The sequence below is a fragment of the Hippocampus guttulatus genome, chromosome 1 (assembly GCF_054856545.1).
Source record: "Hippocampus guttulatus isolate MCC_2025c chromosome 1, RoL_Hgut_1.0, whole genome shotgun sequence".
In the NCBI taxonomy this organism is placed as follows: domain Eukaryota; kingdom Metazoa; phylum Chordata; class Actinopteri; order Syngnathiformes; family Syngnathidae; genus Hippocampus; species Hippocampus guttulatus.
In genome coordinates, this window is record NC_141261.1 from 24,323,282 (window position 1) to 24,340,387 (window position 17,106).

Consider the following 17,106-nt stretch of genomic DNA (forward strand, 5'->3'; position numbering starts at 1 on the left):
TTACTTGTGAACTAATGCATTTGTTATTGTCAGTGCAGTACATACTGATAACTCCTTGAACAAACTGAGGAGGGTTTGCTCTCGACTGGGTGGGATCACTGGTTTCTCCCTCCTAAACACACAAAAATAAATTCTATTGCGCATGTCAAAGGATATATTTAATGTTTCCCTTTGCCAAAAGTAACAGCTTACTTTTGGAGGCACTGATGAAATTTGACCAGGATCTGCACCTGAGGCAGATGACAGCCTTTGAGCAAGTAGAGAAACCTGTTGCCTGAGAAGAAAGCAAAACATACAGACATGGCAATGTTGCTACAATGACATCAACACATAAACACAGAGCTTTGTTGAGTACTATTTGAAATTGTGTTTGATTCAGGTTTCTATTGCTGTAAAAAAATAAAAAAATAAAGAAATAGTGAAGACAGAACACAAGACATTCAACGTACTGTATGTATAAAAAGGGATGGGGTTTTTTTAAGTACCTGTTAATGCCAGAGGGCACAACCATGGGGTCCTGTGCTAACACTCTTTTGATACCCTTAAGAGCCACCATCTTTGCCTTGGCAATGGGATCCATGATGTCATCAGTGGCAAATTTGTCTAAATCTGCAAAACACCACCAAAGCAATCTGTTGATGTACGGAGGAAAAAAATGGTGTTGGAAATTAATTACAGATAAAAGCCATAGCAGTTACCTTTGTCTGGGAAGAAACTGTTGGGCAGAGGTGACTGCTTCACCACAGGTTGCTGAGGTGGGTGACCGAGACCTGCATGCATTCCTGGCTGGCCCATTCTCACCATGGCTTGCTGCTGGCTCATGACCATGTGAGGTGACTGTGCCATTGCTGTTCCTAAAAGCCTTTGTTGATGCTGCAGCATGTGTGGAGCACGCGGTACCATGCCGGGCTGGGCCATCACGGCTTGAGATGGCAGACGGTGGTGTTGCGGCAGCATTAATGGTACGGGTGCCTGGGGATTTGACTGTTGACTTGGAACGCAAGAAAAATGAGGCGCCATGCCTCCCTGGTGAAGGGAGCTCAGCTGTTGCTGCTTCTGCTGCTCTTTCTTCTCATGTTCCAGAAGATCTTGTATCAGGAGAGGCAGCTCCCCATCCAATGAGCTTTCTACTTTTGCCAAATCTACAGCAGCAGAGGGTTGTCCTCCAACATCGGGCAGGTCAAGTGTATCGTCGCCAATATCTGTATGCGCAGCACCAGTAGGAAAAGGCAAGGGTCCATCCTGGCCTTGTAGGGGGTATGGAAGTCCCCCTAAACGAACAGAACTGAGGGAAGCCGACTGGTGATCTTGCTGTGCAGGCATGGTCGAAGTTGTGTTCCCACCCAGAAGCAAAGAGGCAGCCTCTACCATTTCATCTTTTACAACATTCTGTCCTGACAAGAGCTGAGGGGGGAGAGATTCTACTTTGACTTTTGAGTTGGCAGCTGTGTTAGGGGAGGATGGCATTTGGGTGGTTGATCTGCCTGGCGAGGATGCTGTCTTTGACAGGGATTCCCGCCCTGATTCCAACTTGGCTTTTTCTTCGACCGTTACAAGTGCAGATCCAGAGGCTGTTGACGGAGTTTCACTTTCTGCTTCTACTAAACGAAGCTGATCTGAGAAGCCATCCTTGGGGTCTCCTTGGTCGAGTTCAGGGTCAGTGTAAGCCAGCAGGTCAAATTCATCACTATTAAGCAAGTCATCAAGATGTGGATCATTAGTTTCCAGGTTGTCCAGGTTTCCCAATTCATCATCTCCTTTGTCTGGATCCAAATCAAGACCTAAATCCTCTTCATCCTCCACACCTCCATCTCCGGGGGCATCCCCAAGGCCGTCAAGATCAGGCTCTGGCAGTGTCTCGTTGTGTTCTGACACAACAGCTTGGGTTTGTTCTGTGACTAGACTTGGCTGTGACAGCTGCCGATGTCCGACGCCAGGAGCTCCTGCCATGGGCTGTTGTGTTCCTGGGACTGCAGACTGCTGAGGTAATAAAGCTGATAGTTCACTCTGCTGCTGTAATTTCAATTGGGAGTCAATACCCCCCTCAGACGGAATAGCACCGGCATGTGCTATGGGACGCTGCTGAACATAAGGTGCTGGCATCTCTTGTGGGACAAAGAGCCGCTGTCTGGGCTGAGGTCCACGAGGCATAAACTGGGGTCTAAGTGGTAGCCTCTGTGAATTGTGTCTTAATTCAATAAACTGTGGTGGGGGTCCTTGGCCAATTGCTTGCATATTCTCTCCACCGTGCCCTGGTATGATAGTGTGAGGGTGACCCATGCCTTCCATACCCTGGATGCTGACAGCAGAAGTGAGATTGTGCCTTATGGACATAGCTTCCATGCCAGTGTGGGGGAATCTCCTTGGTCCTGCAACATGCCACTGAGGTGGGAACGGTGGACGAGGAAACATGCCCTGAGGCTTGGTGGCCCCTGGTGGCCTGAACGACAGACATGAAGAAAAGATAGGAAACAGAAAAATACTTCAGTGGAAAGTGTTACACACAAAAAATGGACACAGTGCCAATGCAATAGTGTTAAGTTACTGATACACATCAGATATTGCAAAAACAGAGATTTAATGTCAAATCTTATCTTCCTTTCGTGAATTACAAACTAACTGGGCCTACAGCTGTTAGAAAGGCGACCAATATACACTGTGCTCTATATTTCTGATCATTTGCAACAGATGACTAAATGACAGCTGGCAGGCATACCTGAGTGTGCTAGGATCCATGATAGCAGGTGTTCCTGTGGATGATGGGCAAATGAGCTTCTCAGCCATGCCGCTGGCATTCACAGAGAGCTTTCCGATAGCAGAGGCCTGAGCACCAGCAGGATTAACGGCAACACGATCCTAATTAAAGAAGTCAATGGAAACAACAATGTGTTTAAATTTGCCATTGTCAGACTGCTTGTCACATGTGACAATACCTTCCCTGCCCACTACCTGCTCTGGAATGAGCTACCAGTCCATCAGGACCAGAACGAACCGACTCAGAGACAGCTTCTTCCCACAAACAATCACTGCACTGAATTTATATCACCAATTTATCCCATAGTGCGGCTGCACTGCTCGTATACATATAATGCCTGGCTTACTGGCTGCTATTTTTTATTTATTATTATTTTTATTCTTCAAACACAAAAATTAGGTTCCACCCCAAAGTCCATGTATCTCCATCATAGAATGACAAAGGCTCTATTCTACTGCAGGGTATTTCTTTTTATGTAAGTGGAACAAGTGCTTTAGGTTTGGTTTGGTTTGTTTAAACAAACTAAACCTTTATAACAAAAGAAGAAGCAAATACTGTTCTAACGACGGTGACAAACCACTCCAGTCCATTCTAATTATTGTCAATCGAGTTTTAGTCAGAAAACAATTAAGGGTTCGATGAATGATGTTTTATGGACGTACATGGTCCATTTGACAATAAAAGTTATATCCTATCCTATCCTATGGTCACTCATGCAACGTAAGATGGTGTCCTTTACCTTGGGGTAAGTGCTGTTGCTACCCTCCGTAGCATCCAAGCATTCACTCTCTGGGCATGGCTACTCGATTTTCACTCAAGGCAACCGTTTCACTAATGTAGAAATTCAGTTATTCTTGGTTTGACTGATCATGTGTGGATGTGGGCAAAGGGATGATGTCATCTTTCCTTTTCCCAATAATCACAAGTACTTTTTTCTGCCGTCACATGGCGACTGGCGCATGCACCTTTCTGCTCAACACCAATTTTTCTTTTAGCAGTATAATAGTGATTTGGTCAAGCCATTTAATTTCATGTAGATTTGTTTTTATGTATTTCTTATGCAACAATGTTGTTATAGTTGAAAGTCTTATTTTTTCCCTGATGTTTTTCCTTGCCCTCCTGTTGGGTTAAGATCAGAGGATGTCTTTAATAATTACCAACTATGGCCTTTGAGACACTTTTGTGATTAAGGGCTATATACATAAATTTTATTTGAATTGGCCTGAACAAGTTAATTTACTTAAAAAATAATATTTAAAAAGTAGTTCTAATGCTACTATTTGTGTAAGGAAAGATTATTATACGGATTTATCTTAAGGAAGAAATACAGTTATAACATGAGATCGATAAGCAGTATTGCTAAGAGAAGTTGTATCATTAAAATCTCAACGATACCCGCCCTACTTATATGAGCATATTTTTTATTCTTGCTTGTCCTGGACTGAAGCAGAAAATGAAACATGATGCGTTTCATAGCAAGTGGCAGCACATTGGATTGCAGAATTACTGGACATACACAACCAGGATTCCATTCCATTACATCCCAGGTACAAGAATGACCTAACTCTTATTAACAAAAATGTTTTCTCCTTTCTTTTTTCTTCAACATGGAGAGACAGCTACCAAAGTGCCTTGTAGTTGACAAAGACGTTGAGGCTTATGATCTATGACTGCCTATGTGTACAGTGAACGTATTCACGGTTTGGCGTTTGCAAATTTGTATAATAGGTCCATGAGGCATAAAATTCATGCCAAAGCAATAAAAGTATTGCTTTGCTACCATCTTGTGGCATCTAAGGGCAATTATAAACATTTAGAGGGGGGATTTTTGCCACAGGGCTTGGTTCCTTTCAGGGGTGACGAGCAGGGATTTCACTGTACCTGTGGATAAGGTGGTGGTGCTCTGTGGGTCTTATCTTGTTGAAATGCACCCATCTCTCCTCCTGGCCATCCAGGAGAGGCATTGCCTGCAGCAGCTGCAGCTGCCTCCTTTTCTTGTCTCATTGTGTTCCGTTGCATTTGTTGTCTAATTAGAAATTCCCTCAATTTCTGACGCTAAAAGCACGCAGACACACACAAATTAAAAAACAAACATTTAGGGGATAACAACATACATTTTTAGGCCAATACTTTTCATACCTGTCTGTGCTTCTCCAGCTCAGAGGGACTCAGGCCCACAAGTGCAGGGTCTTGCACTGCTGACACATCAGCCATTTCTTGAGCAGCCGGCAAGGATGGCTGATGAGGTGCATCTTGAGATCCAGAAGGAGGCATCAGTGTCGAACTGCAGCTGTCTGCAATAGTAGTTTGATGTGTTTGCGGCTGGCTTTGCTGTGGCTGTGACTGACCCGGTGCCTGCTGTTGGGATATCTGGATGCTTCCTGTGCTAGGGCCAAATGGAGGAGGGGGTGCTGAGGATTTGCAAGAAAGAAGATCTCCGATGGGACTACCGCTGGAATGCAATTGAGGTGACTGATTTGAATTAGGTGAGCTTTTGAAACTTGTAGTACCATCTGGTGCAGCAGAAGTGGGGCGAGGTGGTTTGTGGATAGTCATGAAAGGGTCTCTAGACTGTGGCCTTGAAGGTGGCTGAGAACAGTGATCTGGAGACTGGAAACGTGGGGTTACAGGAGACTGTGCAGAATAAGCATCATTGGAGAGCCCCCCAGGAGTGTGGGGAGACTGACAACTGCCCTGGGATTGTGGGCTGGAGGGAACTCTCGAGCACATTTCTTGTTGCGTTACCGGATGTCTCTGCGGTCCAAGAGGGCAACCGTCACCTGACTGCAACTTGGGAGCCAGTGGAGACTGAATGTGATGGTCAGAGAAAGGGTGAGAGGGAGACTGCCTGTACCCTTCGGTGGGGTGGCTTGGGGAGGCTCCAGAAGGAAGCGCTACACCGTCCCCTTGGTGCATTCGTGGTGTCAAAGGTGCCTTAAATAGTCCATCCCCAGACTCTAGCATCCCAGCAGGGGACCCAGTGGCAAGGTCGGGTCTTCCGACAGGAGTGCCGCGAGGAGAAGGTGCACTCATATCAGCTCGATACTGGCTGGCAGGTGAGGACGCAACTGAGGGTATTGGGGATGAACCGTAATCTGTCTGCAAAGTTCTTTGAGGGTCTCCATAATGGGCGTTATGAGGTGGCGAGAAAATGGGGGACTCAATCCCAATCCCAGCACTTCTTGAATGAGGGCTTTGTAGGGGTGTAAGGGACTCTTGAGAGCCTTGTGACAAATGACCCTGTTGATGCTGTAACTGTGATCTGAAATAGGGGTCAACCTGCTGAGCCCGTCTGGTGGCTCCTGAAGTCATTGGTTGCATGTCAAAGGGGCCAAGACTAGCTGGCCGTCCCTGAGGAGGACCCTGTGGGCCGCAAGCGGAATAACCTGAGGAGGAGGCCTGTATGGGACTGGCCCCAGCATAGGATAAAGGAGTTGGTGGGTGGGAGTGAGAACGTGGCGACTGAGGGGGGAGCTTGGCAAAAGGATCTGTATGGATTTCAGTTGATCCTGGGGTCTTCGCAATACCGTCTGAGAAAAAGACAGAGGAGGATCCTGAATCTGGGGGGAAAGGAAATGGGCTTTCCGCTGAGCTTGGCTGAGACGAGATGGACGTAGATCCAGAAGGTGGCGGGATCTGGAGGTGTAAACTTGGTCTTTCCCCTTTCATACGCGCTGGCTCGGCCTTGACAGGCCTGCACACCTGACTCTCAGCCTGCTATGAGATCAGTAAAGGAGAAATGAGAAAGCATTTTTTGTAACTTTCACTTGCCATGACTATAAGAAGTTTGAACTCACCTTTTGTGCCTTATTGATCCTTTGAGCTGCTCGGTTGTCTTTGGCCTTTTGCTGTTGAAATATCAACATGTTCAAATTCGATACAATTTATTGTCTGGTAGAAATATGTGTCTTTTTTTTTTTTTATCCACTCAATGGTCGAGCCAAAAGGAATATCTTTTGCTCCAGTTGTTTCGGCCACAATAATTAATGCAAAATGTAATATAACAAGAGACCCTACCAGATAAGGAACCTTGTCAGCTGCCGACACTTTTCGCCAGATCTTCATGATTTGCTTACAGCGACTTGCCCAGTCTGGGAAAGGGCAAAGAAATGCAACAAATGTACAAAGTATAATATGTAACGGAGCTAAATTGAAACAATATTTATCAAATGATAATCGCCTTCCACACACACCTGGGTAGTCCTGTTTAAGAGTGGGAAAGTTGCTGTTGGCATAAAGAACAGGGGAAATGGTTGATAGTTCTCCCAGCTCCTCGTCTTTCTCCCATCGCTGGAGACTGCGCTGGTTATAGGACAGTCCATCGCCTTCTGCCTCAGTGGGGGTTGGCGGCGAGGAAGGAGTCGCCGGGGTGGACGGGGTCGCCAAAGGACTCTCCTCACCACCGTTTGGACTGAACATCCCTCCTTTTTCTCTGAACACAATTTAAGAGGATGAAGGCTTACATGATACATCATCTGAAGCAATTCAGCTTCGTTGGAAAATAATGAAATATAAAAAAATAACATACATGCATTGCCCATAGCAGAATTGAGCTATGCCATGCAATGCTGAATAGGAAATGTAGCCCTTCCTTACCGCATGTCAAAGAATGGTGACTGAGAAAGGGCAGGGAAAGCATCCATAACTGCAGCTGAGGGCAATGACCCTAAAAAATATGTTTATTTCAAGACCAACCCCATATCGAACTTCATTTAATCACTGTTCCAATGCCAATAAGATGACAATAGGCTTAACTGTAGGCATCCTATTCGACGCACCTGAGAGAAGAGGTCTTTGTGGCAGGGCCCTACAATTGAGTTCTCCCTTATCGCCCTCTGAGATGGGCTTCATACCCTCCAGGGTGGAGCCTTCTGACACTCCGAGAACTTTCCTGAAAAACTGCTCAGAATCCTGATTCTCTACTCCTTGTGGAAGAGCTGACATGGAAGGACAACACCAAAGAAGCAAAAAGTTCAAAACCTCTGAAACATTTGTTTTTGTGCACCGTTAAGTCCAAAGAATCATCTATGAGTACCTTCATGTTTTTCTGCCTTAAAGTCATGAGGATCAGTTGACCCTGGGTCCTTCAGTATTGAGGATGGCGCAGAGACTCCTGAAACATATGGATGTTGTCAACACAATTACATTCAAAGCAAAGCAAGACTTGAGGAAGTGACCCAGTTACTAACCTGCACCTTCTCCCTGAGCATGGGGGGCCTCACCCCCCTCTTGCTTGAGATTATGCACCATATGATCCTTGGCCTCAGCTACAAGGTAACAAGTTACAAATAGTTCACTGCTTTGTACTGACATTGTGTGTCAACGTTCAAGTCCTTTTTCTTACTATCTGTGGAAGTCGTTTTGAATGCCAATGGTTTTGGTAATGAAGGTTGAAGAATGCATGCAGCTGGCCTCTGTCCAGGGGTTGTCATTACAGCTTTCTTACTCAAGTCTATAAGTGTCTTTCCAAAGAAAGCCTCCTGCACCCAAAACACAGTATTGCACGTGGGGATATTATACGGAGAAATCGTCCCATTGCTTTTCATTCCGGGACCACACAAAGACAGACCAACAAACCTGGAGATAGGCTGGAAACATGTCTTCAAGTTTGCTCTTCTTTCGTCCCCGACGTTTCTTAGCCTGTTCCTCGCCCTCCAATGGTTTAGGGTCCATGATGTTATCTGTGTCAGGATGGGGTCCTACACACAGCAACAATTAAAACATTTTTTAAAATGGAAAATGTTCACAATGGTAGATGCTCAGATACACAAACTTTTAAAACTAATTGACATGCCGTAGTTGCCCTGCGATTGGCTGGCAACCGATTCAGGGTGTCCCCCGCCTACTGCCCGAAGACGGCTGGGATAGGCTCCAGCACCCCCCACGACCTTAGTGAGGATTAAGCGGTTCGGAAAATGGATGGATGGATGGATGGATATGCCGTAGTGTTGTGTCTTTACATCCTTTTACCTAACACCAGGGCCTTTGTGGATAACTTTGGTCTGAAAAGCTCATAAGTAGTACACGATGGACTGTAGTGTCCTATGATTATTAATAGAAGTAGCTAATTTATTATTGATTCCACCCCTCAATTAAACACAAAGTGAAATATTTAAGGGAACATGAAACATTTCTTTTGCAAACAAATAATTGGGTCTCTGGTGTGGGTTTCTGCACCAAGTGTGAAAGTAAACAACCAAGTAAATCTTTTGTAATTTGCTGATTTCTGTAAGTAAGCAGTTCTTCATTTCCCCACACTGTGAACAGTTTGGCTTAATTAGTGGGGGATGAGTGTTTCTGGTCGATGATGTGACCACTGAATGTGCCACATGCATCGAGGAATACACTAATTGACAAGTGCAGTATATCAAGTAGTAACTCTCCAAATAAAAATGCAGTTTTTGTCTTTGCGAGCATTCACACTTTTTTCACCTACACCAAATTCCACTTCCGCATTTCGAACTCACATGCTTTGTTCAAATGCCTAGTGCCCCCTGGTCGCCGTGGTAACAAAAGCCTTACTTTGCACTGGTTCCGTGGTAAAGCGGGCAAGGCTAGCATTGGCTTAAAAGTTATGAGACAGGACGGCCCTCTCAAAAGACTTGAGAGCATTAAAAAAGGGGGGGAGGGGGGCTAAATCGTTCACGTACTTTGAAGAGAGCATGTCACAGATATATTATTACAAAACCAAGTACAGATAATTAATTTGTGGACAAAAGCATCATGTGTGTCTTTTACAAGAAAAACGGTCATCCATTTTTGTTACTGACCCTCTTCAATAGTTCTCTCTATTGGCTGTCCATCTAAAGTAGTCTCTCCAGCCAGCTGGGCAAAAAACTCTTTCTTCAAGCGTGTGTGACACTTCCTTTGTCGAACCATGAAGCCACCAATTCCTGATGCAATGAATTCATATATTATCCAAACATTTTTTTGTGCTAAATATATCTTTTAAAATAATGTGAGCTTACCAGGCCTGTAGGGCTTCCGTTTTCTTTTTTTACCGTCTTCCGTATCGTCGACCCCGCCTTTGAGAACGTCACACTCAGCCATGCCATCCATGACTCCATCACCAGCACCTTCTCTGTCGGGGCTTCCAGGGTTCTCCATCTTAGCATCACAATCCATAGACTCTACACAGACTAGATCAAATAAAATTGAGTTTGAAAACAGCAGTGCATTTAAAAAATGTGGCTGGTTAAAATAGATAAGCAGAAAATATTCCAACCTTTTCCCTCTTCCCCTTCTCCTTCCTCTCTCACATCCATTCCATCAGGACCTCCTTCACAGCACAAAGTGCCAAGGCGAGAGCGACGTTGGCGTCTCTTGAGCAAGGGAGACATGGAGATGGTCCGCAGCAGGGACATTCCTGATTCTGTCAGCCAAACACCCTCTAACCGGTAGAACTGCGGCTCTGTAAGGTTCCCAATGTAAAGGTGAAAAAGATAACGAGCACAGAATGCACAAAAATACTTGGCCACAAAATTTCACGAACCTGGCTCTTTGATCCTTATTGAAGCCATAATGGCCGACTCAACTATAGTGGAAAAACAGGTGAAAAAGAAAAAAAAACATTTATCTATTCATTTCATACAGCAGCAATTCATGAATATTTTATCATTTGTTTTGTTCTGACTCACCGACAGGTTTGGGAACATATGGGCTGCATGATGTACATGCAAAGCCCTCATCGGATGCTTGTTCCACTTCATCCTCGGTATATAAACTCTCACAGACCGCATGCACCCATCTTCAAAAGGCATACAGAAGTGAAGAGCGCCGTGTGACATTCAGAATAAATCACACCGCATTAACTAATTCATAATAGATAACATATAGTATATAGTCCCTGAAAGACAGCATTGGTGGCTGTCGAATAAATATTTCATTTGATTTGATTCACCTAGTTCATTCTAATGAGCACTACCCACCGATCGCAATGCTGACACTGCAGGAGCAGCTCCTCCTCCATGAAGTTCTCTCTGCATACTGGACAGGTGACGAGGCTGGCACAGGGGCCACAGTGTGTGTAGTTATTCTGCCACTCACAGTGGAAACCTGGAGAGTTGGAACCGCATTGTACACAGCACACGCACCTGCAAAGTAGAGAATCACACAGTACCAATTAATCCATCCCCTTTCAAAAAGACTACATATGCCAATGTGAGTATGTAACAATTTGTCTTTTGCTACAGAAGCCAGTAAATTGAGAGTCCCTGAATAGTTAATGCAATGTCAGATGAATGTTTTACATAATATGCAAAATTCCAGGAATTTATTTCCATTTGACCCCATTCAAAGTTACAAGGTTGAACAGAGCTTTCAAAGATTTTTTTCTTCTTTACCATTTGCATTTCCAACCTCCCTTGGGCACTGTGTGCAGCGGCGGGTCCAAGCAGTAGGTGTGATAGCTGACATCGCAGTCATCGCACAGTAGCAGACGGGAAGGGTCCGAAGCCTTTCCACATACTTCGCACACAATACATTCCAAACAGCGCCAGCCCTTGCGCAACATTGTCTTTGTGATCTAGAGAAGATAGCGCATTGAATATATCTTGGCTTACAAAGGACCTGGGTTTATAGCAGGTGAAATAAAGACATATTGGAAGGGTTGCATTTACTTTGCTGTTCACACAGTAAGGATGGTAACATTGAGCACATTGCGCACAAGCCAACAACTGCCCCTCCGCGCCCTTTCCAAAGCTGCCGCATACAACGCACATATCCTGAAACACATAGCGGAAAGAAGGGAAGGGAAAAAAATTCATTGAAGAGTAACACATATGCCAAAATACAAATTAATGCATTTAAAATGAAGGTGCTGTACTTGGAGCAACACAAATTTGTCCGTGTTTGAAAAAAGAACCACTGTGTTCTGCATGGTGTCATCTTCCTCATCATCCTCCTCCTTACTTATTCCAGAGTCTGTAGTCATGCTTAGCTGTGGACAAGTGAAGAAAAAAAACAAAGTCGAAATAATGAGCGTTATTCTTTCATTCTTTAGTTCCTTCTATAAAGCTAATGCAAAACTTGGCTCACCAAAAAGGCATCAATGCAAGAGGCCATGGCTTTGAGGCGAGACCTCCCACCCCGCCCTCTCCCTGCACCACCTCCTCGTGGTCGACGCTTTCCAGGGAAACTATTGCTTCGACCCTGACAAAAGTACACCAAGTCAGCTTTGTCTCATATGGTCAACATAAACAAAATGTGTTTAACAATGAACACTGACCTGTTTGACCCTTGAGCGGCCGGGGGATCCCCTGCGCTTCACTTTTTCTGCGTTACTTCCAAGGGGTTCAAAGGGAAGCGAGTCATCGGTTTCAGAGCGGCCGAGCTCCATAGAAAGGTGAGGATCCGCTTCTCCGGGAGAGCCCAGGAAACCGCTGCTACTTTCATCTCCGTGGCTCATGTTGGACATTTCATCCAGAAGCAATTCTGGCTTCACCTCATCCTCCTGTGGTTCCTCTTTTATGTCCACATCGTCTCCTTGCCTTCTCATTTGCTCATCGTCATCTTCTTCATCCTCCTCCTCTTCTTCAGAGTGAGGTAGTAGCCTCTCCTCCATGTTGACGGTAGAGAGTCCGTCTTGTGTGTCCGATGGTAAAAGATGAGAAGATGATGGGCGCGCCTGGCATGGACTTATGTGCCGCTCAGCAGACCGGTGTACGTTCTCCACTTTCTCTAAAGATGCTGGAGAGGGTGGCAACTCCGACAGCGTCTCACAGAATGATTCGACACTTTGGAAGCCACCAGAACCGGCCTTTATTAATGCTGCGGATCGAGGCCCATCCACAGACAAAAGAGACTCCTGATTCTCCACCTCCATATTTTCAGGGCCATCCAGTGTTTCTTCTACTTCAGGATTTTGAGACTCTATTTTGAGTCTCGAGTCAGCTCGGATCACTTGTCTGACTGCCTCTTCTGCTCGCCTTTCACCAACAGGTTGATGAGGGCTGCCCTGCTTGGTTGAATACTCCTCAGCTAGGATGAAGGAATGTATGTTATTACTTAAATCACTTTCAACTCTTTCATTGGCTACATCACACTTCAGTCCACATAACATTTAGGTTGATAGTTGCTTGAGATTACTACCTGGAGACTCAAATGTCGCCGCAGAACTCTCCGAAATGCAGTTGTCTTTGTCAATCTTCAGCTCCTCCTTTGACAATTTGTCACGTACATCCGCTGTCCCATAAACAATAGCCTCCGCACCTAGAAGGAGAGAACTGGTTACGGTCTGTTACACAGAGATGTGTTTTTTGTTGTTGTTGTTGTTTAATCGGTGTACTCCAATAACCTCAAGACAAAGATTCTGTTTCAGAAGGATCTAAAATCGAGAACTCCTGCGCAATCAAAGGTGACAAAAAAGAGCTAGAAAAAAAACAACTTATGGAATCATCTTAAAACTTACAATAATTTAGCCTTTGTTGAGAGGGGCAAAATCAGCCTGATTATTTGTAGGTGTTTACCAAGCCTAACTTACATGTTCCCACACACAAAAGAAACATTTTTCTATTTTCCAACACCACTTGCATTGTGTGAATCCTCACTCTGTAAATTGTGTTGCTGCTGTGATGAAGGTTGCGTGGTGTACCTGTAAAATACTGTGGTACCCCATTGTCAAAAACAAAAAGACCCATCCATCATCAATTCCACTTATCCTCACTAAGTTCTCGGGTGGGCTGAAGCCTATCCCAGCTGACTTTTGAGTGAAAGGCTGGGTAAATCCTGGACTGGTCTGTATCCAAATGCAGAAAATTGGAGGGCACCGTGTTTTTTTTAATGCCTGCCTTACAAAAAAAGTGGATTGCAGTGACGACAAAGTAGGCATCGGATGGTGAAATAACATACAAAGACAAGAAATGGCTAAAAACTGCACATTGCTTGCAGAGAAATAAGAGACGTGCTTGCTGGAAGGATTTTTCATATCCTCCACTGACTAATATTTTAAACAAATACACAAAGGACTTGAGGCTCCCTGTTTGGCCCTCTATTACTCCTCTGCTTTTACTGATATCGTAGCTCTTTGTCATTGCACTGTTTTGGGATTGCTACCAAGGTATGTTACACAAGTGTAGTATCAAAGTCAGAATTTTGGTATTGCGAAAACACTCGTTGGGATGGGCACGGACTAACCTAGGCCCATGGGTGTCGCTTCTTCTGCAGTGGCGGCTGCCAACCCCATCTTTGATGTGCCTCCTTGGCCTTGTATCACATCTACTGGCTTTTCTGTCATCATGTCAGCTTCTGTTTGGATTGTCATCTCCACCAAACGGATCTGTCCTTCGGTCTCGTCCACCACCTCTGACGTTTGAGTCTGTGCCGTGTGCGCTTCGGGGAGATGCTCCTGCTGATGTCGATCCTCCTTACAAAGCAGGCAAATGCTTTTGACTTCTGGTATCTCACACTCTCTGTGCACCCACCTGAGAGGATAAAAGATCACAGAATACTTTACAGCGAGGCCACTTGTGACTGAAACCCACAAATGATAAGTATGTGCGTGATCACTGAAGAAACCTGTGGCACAGGGTACAGCACTGAAGAGCCACAGATGGGTGCGCAGCTTTGCCGCAGACGCCACACACGGTGGTGCGCTGACGCTGGCAGGCCTCACACACTGCGTAGTTGTCAAACCACTGCGCTGAGCCAGGCAAAACCAGCCCACGAATGCCACACTCCATACATATACGACACCTCTGACAAGATTCACATAAGGGTGGAAAAAACACTTGATCAGAGTAGCCCGTGAATTTAACTGGAAAACGCTTCTCTCAAGAAAGTGACGTTCATTTTTTTTTTTTTTTTTTTTAAGGAAGGGTCCACCTTGAAAAGATGACGAATGTGACTTACTCTGCATTTCCATGGATCTGTGGGGAGAGAATCCATGGCGGGCTGCAGACAGAAGGTATGGTAACCCTTATCACAGGCATCACAAACTAACATTTTGGAGTCTTCACCTGGTTGCCTGGAGAATGATAACAAGAGAAATTAGTTACATCACAACAAATGGCATATTAAACCAAAACTAGACTACATGCAAATGTATTGACAATGTTGACTCGCCTGCAGGTCTGGCACACTTTACACTCCGGGCATTGCCATCCTGCCCGCTGGATGGGCGTGGCCCCAATTTCTAAACAGGCCGCGTGATAATGTAGGCCACAACCCGTACAGAACAGCAAGTCTGTGAGTTCCCCTGCTGAGTCACACACTGCACACCAAGACTCTTCCCCTACTGTGGAAGTCAAAATATAGAATCAGATCATCATCTGTTGAATATAGCTCATCTTAAAGCAACACGGGGCTAATGCTGGAAGCTAAAACTGCAGCAGTGGTGTGCAAACTACAACATTCATTGAACTGAACCCCTAATTTCTGATTCTCTAATATCCAAACTTGTTTGGGGAAGTGTGTATTTATTCACAGGAAAGTGAGGTAATACATACTTAAATGATAATCATATCACTTCGGTGAGGCATATTTTCAGACTTCTGCTTTTTAGCCTTTTTTTTCCTAATCATATTTTAAGCAAAGTATTTGCAATACTAGGAGGAGTTTCACTGGAAAGCACAACCCAGAATCCAATTATGATCAACAATAACCGATGAGATGGGGAACTTGCTCGACTGTTGAAAACATTTTGTAATGATTTGTACAGGCATGCGTGACGTAACTGTGTTAGCAATCGTGTGAAGATGCATTTGATCATACCTAACTCTTCTGCTTTGTCTATGTGCTGTGGACAGAGAAGGGCCAACTGCTTCATGGATTGGAAGGATCCACTCGCTGCTGCACAGGGGAAGTGGTAAAAGGTTGAACAGCCCTCAGCATGGCATCGAATGGTTGCACCCAGTCGTTTGCAGTATGCACAAAGCTGGAACAAACCAGTGCCAAATATCATTAAGTGTGATATTTCATGAAGAAAACTTTTGTTATTCCAAAAATTCTCATCTCATGACATTGAATCCACATTAGAGACAGCGCACGTACCCGCTGTGTCCCTGAGATAACAGCCTTATCCACGTTCTCCAACCCGTCATCATCCTTTTGTTGCACTCCTTCTGACCACATCGCACACCAGTGATGAACCCAACAACCCCCTGCATTCCAAACAGCATCATTAGTTCTTCAAGTCTCCAGTCAAACTTGGATTCGCATCATCCCCAGATTCAAAGTAGTAACTGTTGTCTGGAAATTAACCTGAGTCATCAAATAGCGATGATAGGCAGATGGTGTCCGCAAATCCAATGGAAGACAATTCATCATTTCCAGGCTGTGGCAGCTGAGAAGCAGTCGGCTGCAGAGTTGGCAGTTCTGAAGTCGACCCAAAGTGTCGGAGTTCCCGTTGTCCATGAAGGCTGCGCTCCACACAGTTGCAAAGAGCACAAGCCCTTACGCTCTCTCTATTTCAAATACATACAAACACTCTGTGCTTAATATTGACAACAGTAAGCACCTTGGACGAGAATAGTGGACAAGAAACATACATAGGTGTACGTGAAGAGGCGGCAGTAGGACTGGACACATCCTCAGCAGCAGGGAGAGCCTGGGACTCTCCAAGTTGTCTAGCAGGAGCATTGTCATCAGCTAAAAAAGAATAAATCAATAAAATACAGGAGAACTGTGCTCAATAGGGTTATCACAATAATTTTTAGGATGATATTTCCCAGAAACTAGCACAAGAGTGTAGTATTATTTTTTTTATCACACAGATATATTACAGATAATCATTTAAGTTAATTCTTTTAAGAGCAATTGACTTGATTGTCAAATTGAACACTGGCTTTGAAATGTAGAACAATAAAAGGAATACAGGCAAGTCAGCCAAGTGGCACTATTCGTGGAAGACCATCCCACGAATAGTGAAAAGCTGTCTATTTTGATGCCCATTTAAATGCTTGGGGGGGAATAAAAAATTATTCCCTAACCCTTCAAAATTATTTTTAAATGGCACAAAGTAGGGTGTAGTGGCACAGTAGTTCACAGTGCAAACTCCACACATATATGCAAACATACATTTTGGATGCAGAAAATGTTCAGTGATTACCTGTTGGCTCAGAGTCGCTTTCGTCGCAGTTTGATTTCTGATCGTCCATCCTGCCCAAACTGACTTTGACCTCCTTGACAGAGATCTGCGGCGTCAGAAAACAAACACCTTACAGTAATGCAATACCACTATTGTCAAGTATGCTAACAACCTAAAATGATTTAAATATGACCAAAACAACATCTCTAATGTTATTAGTGACTAAGGTGACAACTAGATAACGAGACATTACAAATTAAACAAAGCAGATGGCTTACCATACAGCAATCAAGGACATGCAGATACTTCCATATGAAAATGTCAATGT

General features: G+C 44.6%; 1 protein-coding gene across 3 annotated transcripts in view; it reads right to left on the reverse strand.

Moving 5' to 3' along the window:
- Nucleotides 1–17,106, reverse strand: part of kmt2d (lysine (K)-specific methyltransferase 2D) — a 40,694-nt gene that overhangs the window by 20,437 nt on the left and 3,151 nt on the right. For 2 of the 3 annotated variants that reach the window (XM_086121588.1, XM_086121575.1), the window contains exons 2-38: nt 16,800–16,884; nt 16,240–16,339; nt 15,953–16,155; nt 15,743–15,852; nt 15,464–15,626; nt 14,816–14,987; nt 14,603–14,717; nt 14,270–14,448; nt 13,889–14,175; nt 12,845–12,964; nt 11,982–12,733; nt 11,792–11,905; nt 11,580–11,693; nt 11,374–11,478; nt 11,098–11,279; nt 10,684–10,848; nt 10,393–10,502; nt 10,248–10,289; nt 9,981–10,166; nt 9,724–9,894; nt 9,526–9,648; nt 8,333–8,454; nt 8,100–8,235; nt 7,945–8,022; nt 7,791–7,868; nt 7,534–7,692; nt 7,352–7,421; nt 6,949–7,187; nt 6,773–6,846; nt 6,553–6,603; nt 4,895–6,472; nt 4,637–4,810; nt 2,717–2,856; nt 699–2,440; nt 486–609; nt 193–274; nt 46–112 (exon numbers count right to left, since the gene is read on the reverse strand). In XM_086121588.1, the coding sequence (XP_085977714.1) occupies nt 46–112; nt 193–274; nt 486–609; nt 699–2,440; nt 2,717–2,856; nt 4,637–4,810; nt 4,895–6,472; nt 6,553–6,603; nt 6,773–6,846; nt 6,949–7,187; nt 7,352–7,421; nt 7,534–7,692; nt 7,791–7,868; nt 7,945–8,022; nt 8,100–8,235; nt 8,333–8,454; nt 9,526–9,648; nt 9,724–9,894; nt 9,981–10,166; nt 10,248–10,289; nt 10,393–10,502; nt 10,684–10,848; nt 11,098–11,279; nt 11,374–11,478; nt 11,580–11,693; nt 11,792–11,905; nt 11,982–12,733; nt 12,845–12,964; nt 13,889–14,175; nt 14,270–14,448; nt 14,603–14,717; nt 14,816–14,987; nt 15,464–15,626; nt 15,743–15,852; nt 15,953–16,155; nt 16,240–16,339; nt 16,800–16,848 (8,476 nt within the window). In that variant the 5' untranslated portion in view covers nt 16,849–16,884. The remainder of the gene's footprint in view (nt 1–45; nt 113–192; nt 275–485; nt 610–698; nt 2,441–2,716; nt 2,857–4,636; nt 4,811–4,894; nt 6,473–6,552; nt 6,604–6,772; nt 6,847–6,948; nt 7,188–7,351; nt 7,422–7,533; nt 7,693–7,790; nt 7,869–7,944; nt 8,023–8,099; nt 8,236–8,332; nt 8,455–9,525; nt 9,649–9,723; nt 9,895–9,980; nt 10,167–10,247; nt 10,290–10,392; nt 10,503–10,683; nt 10,849–11,097; nt 11,280–11,373; nt 11,479–11,579; nt 11,694–11,791; nt 11,906–11,981; nt 12,734–12,844; nt 12,965–13,888; nt 14,176–14,269; nt 14,449–14,602; nt 14,718–14,815; nt 14,988–15,463; nt 15,627–15,742; nt 15,853–15,952; nt 16,156–16,239; nt 16,340–16,799; nt 16,885–17,106) is intronic. The other variant, XM_086121579.1, reaches the window with a different exon arrangement.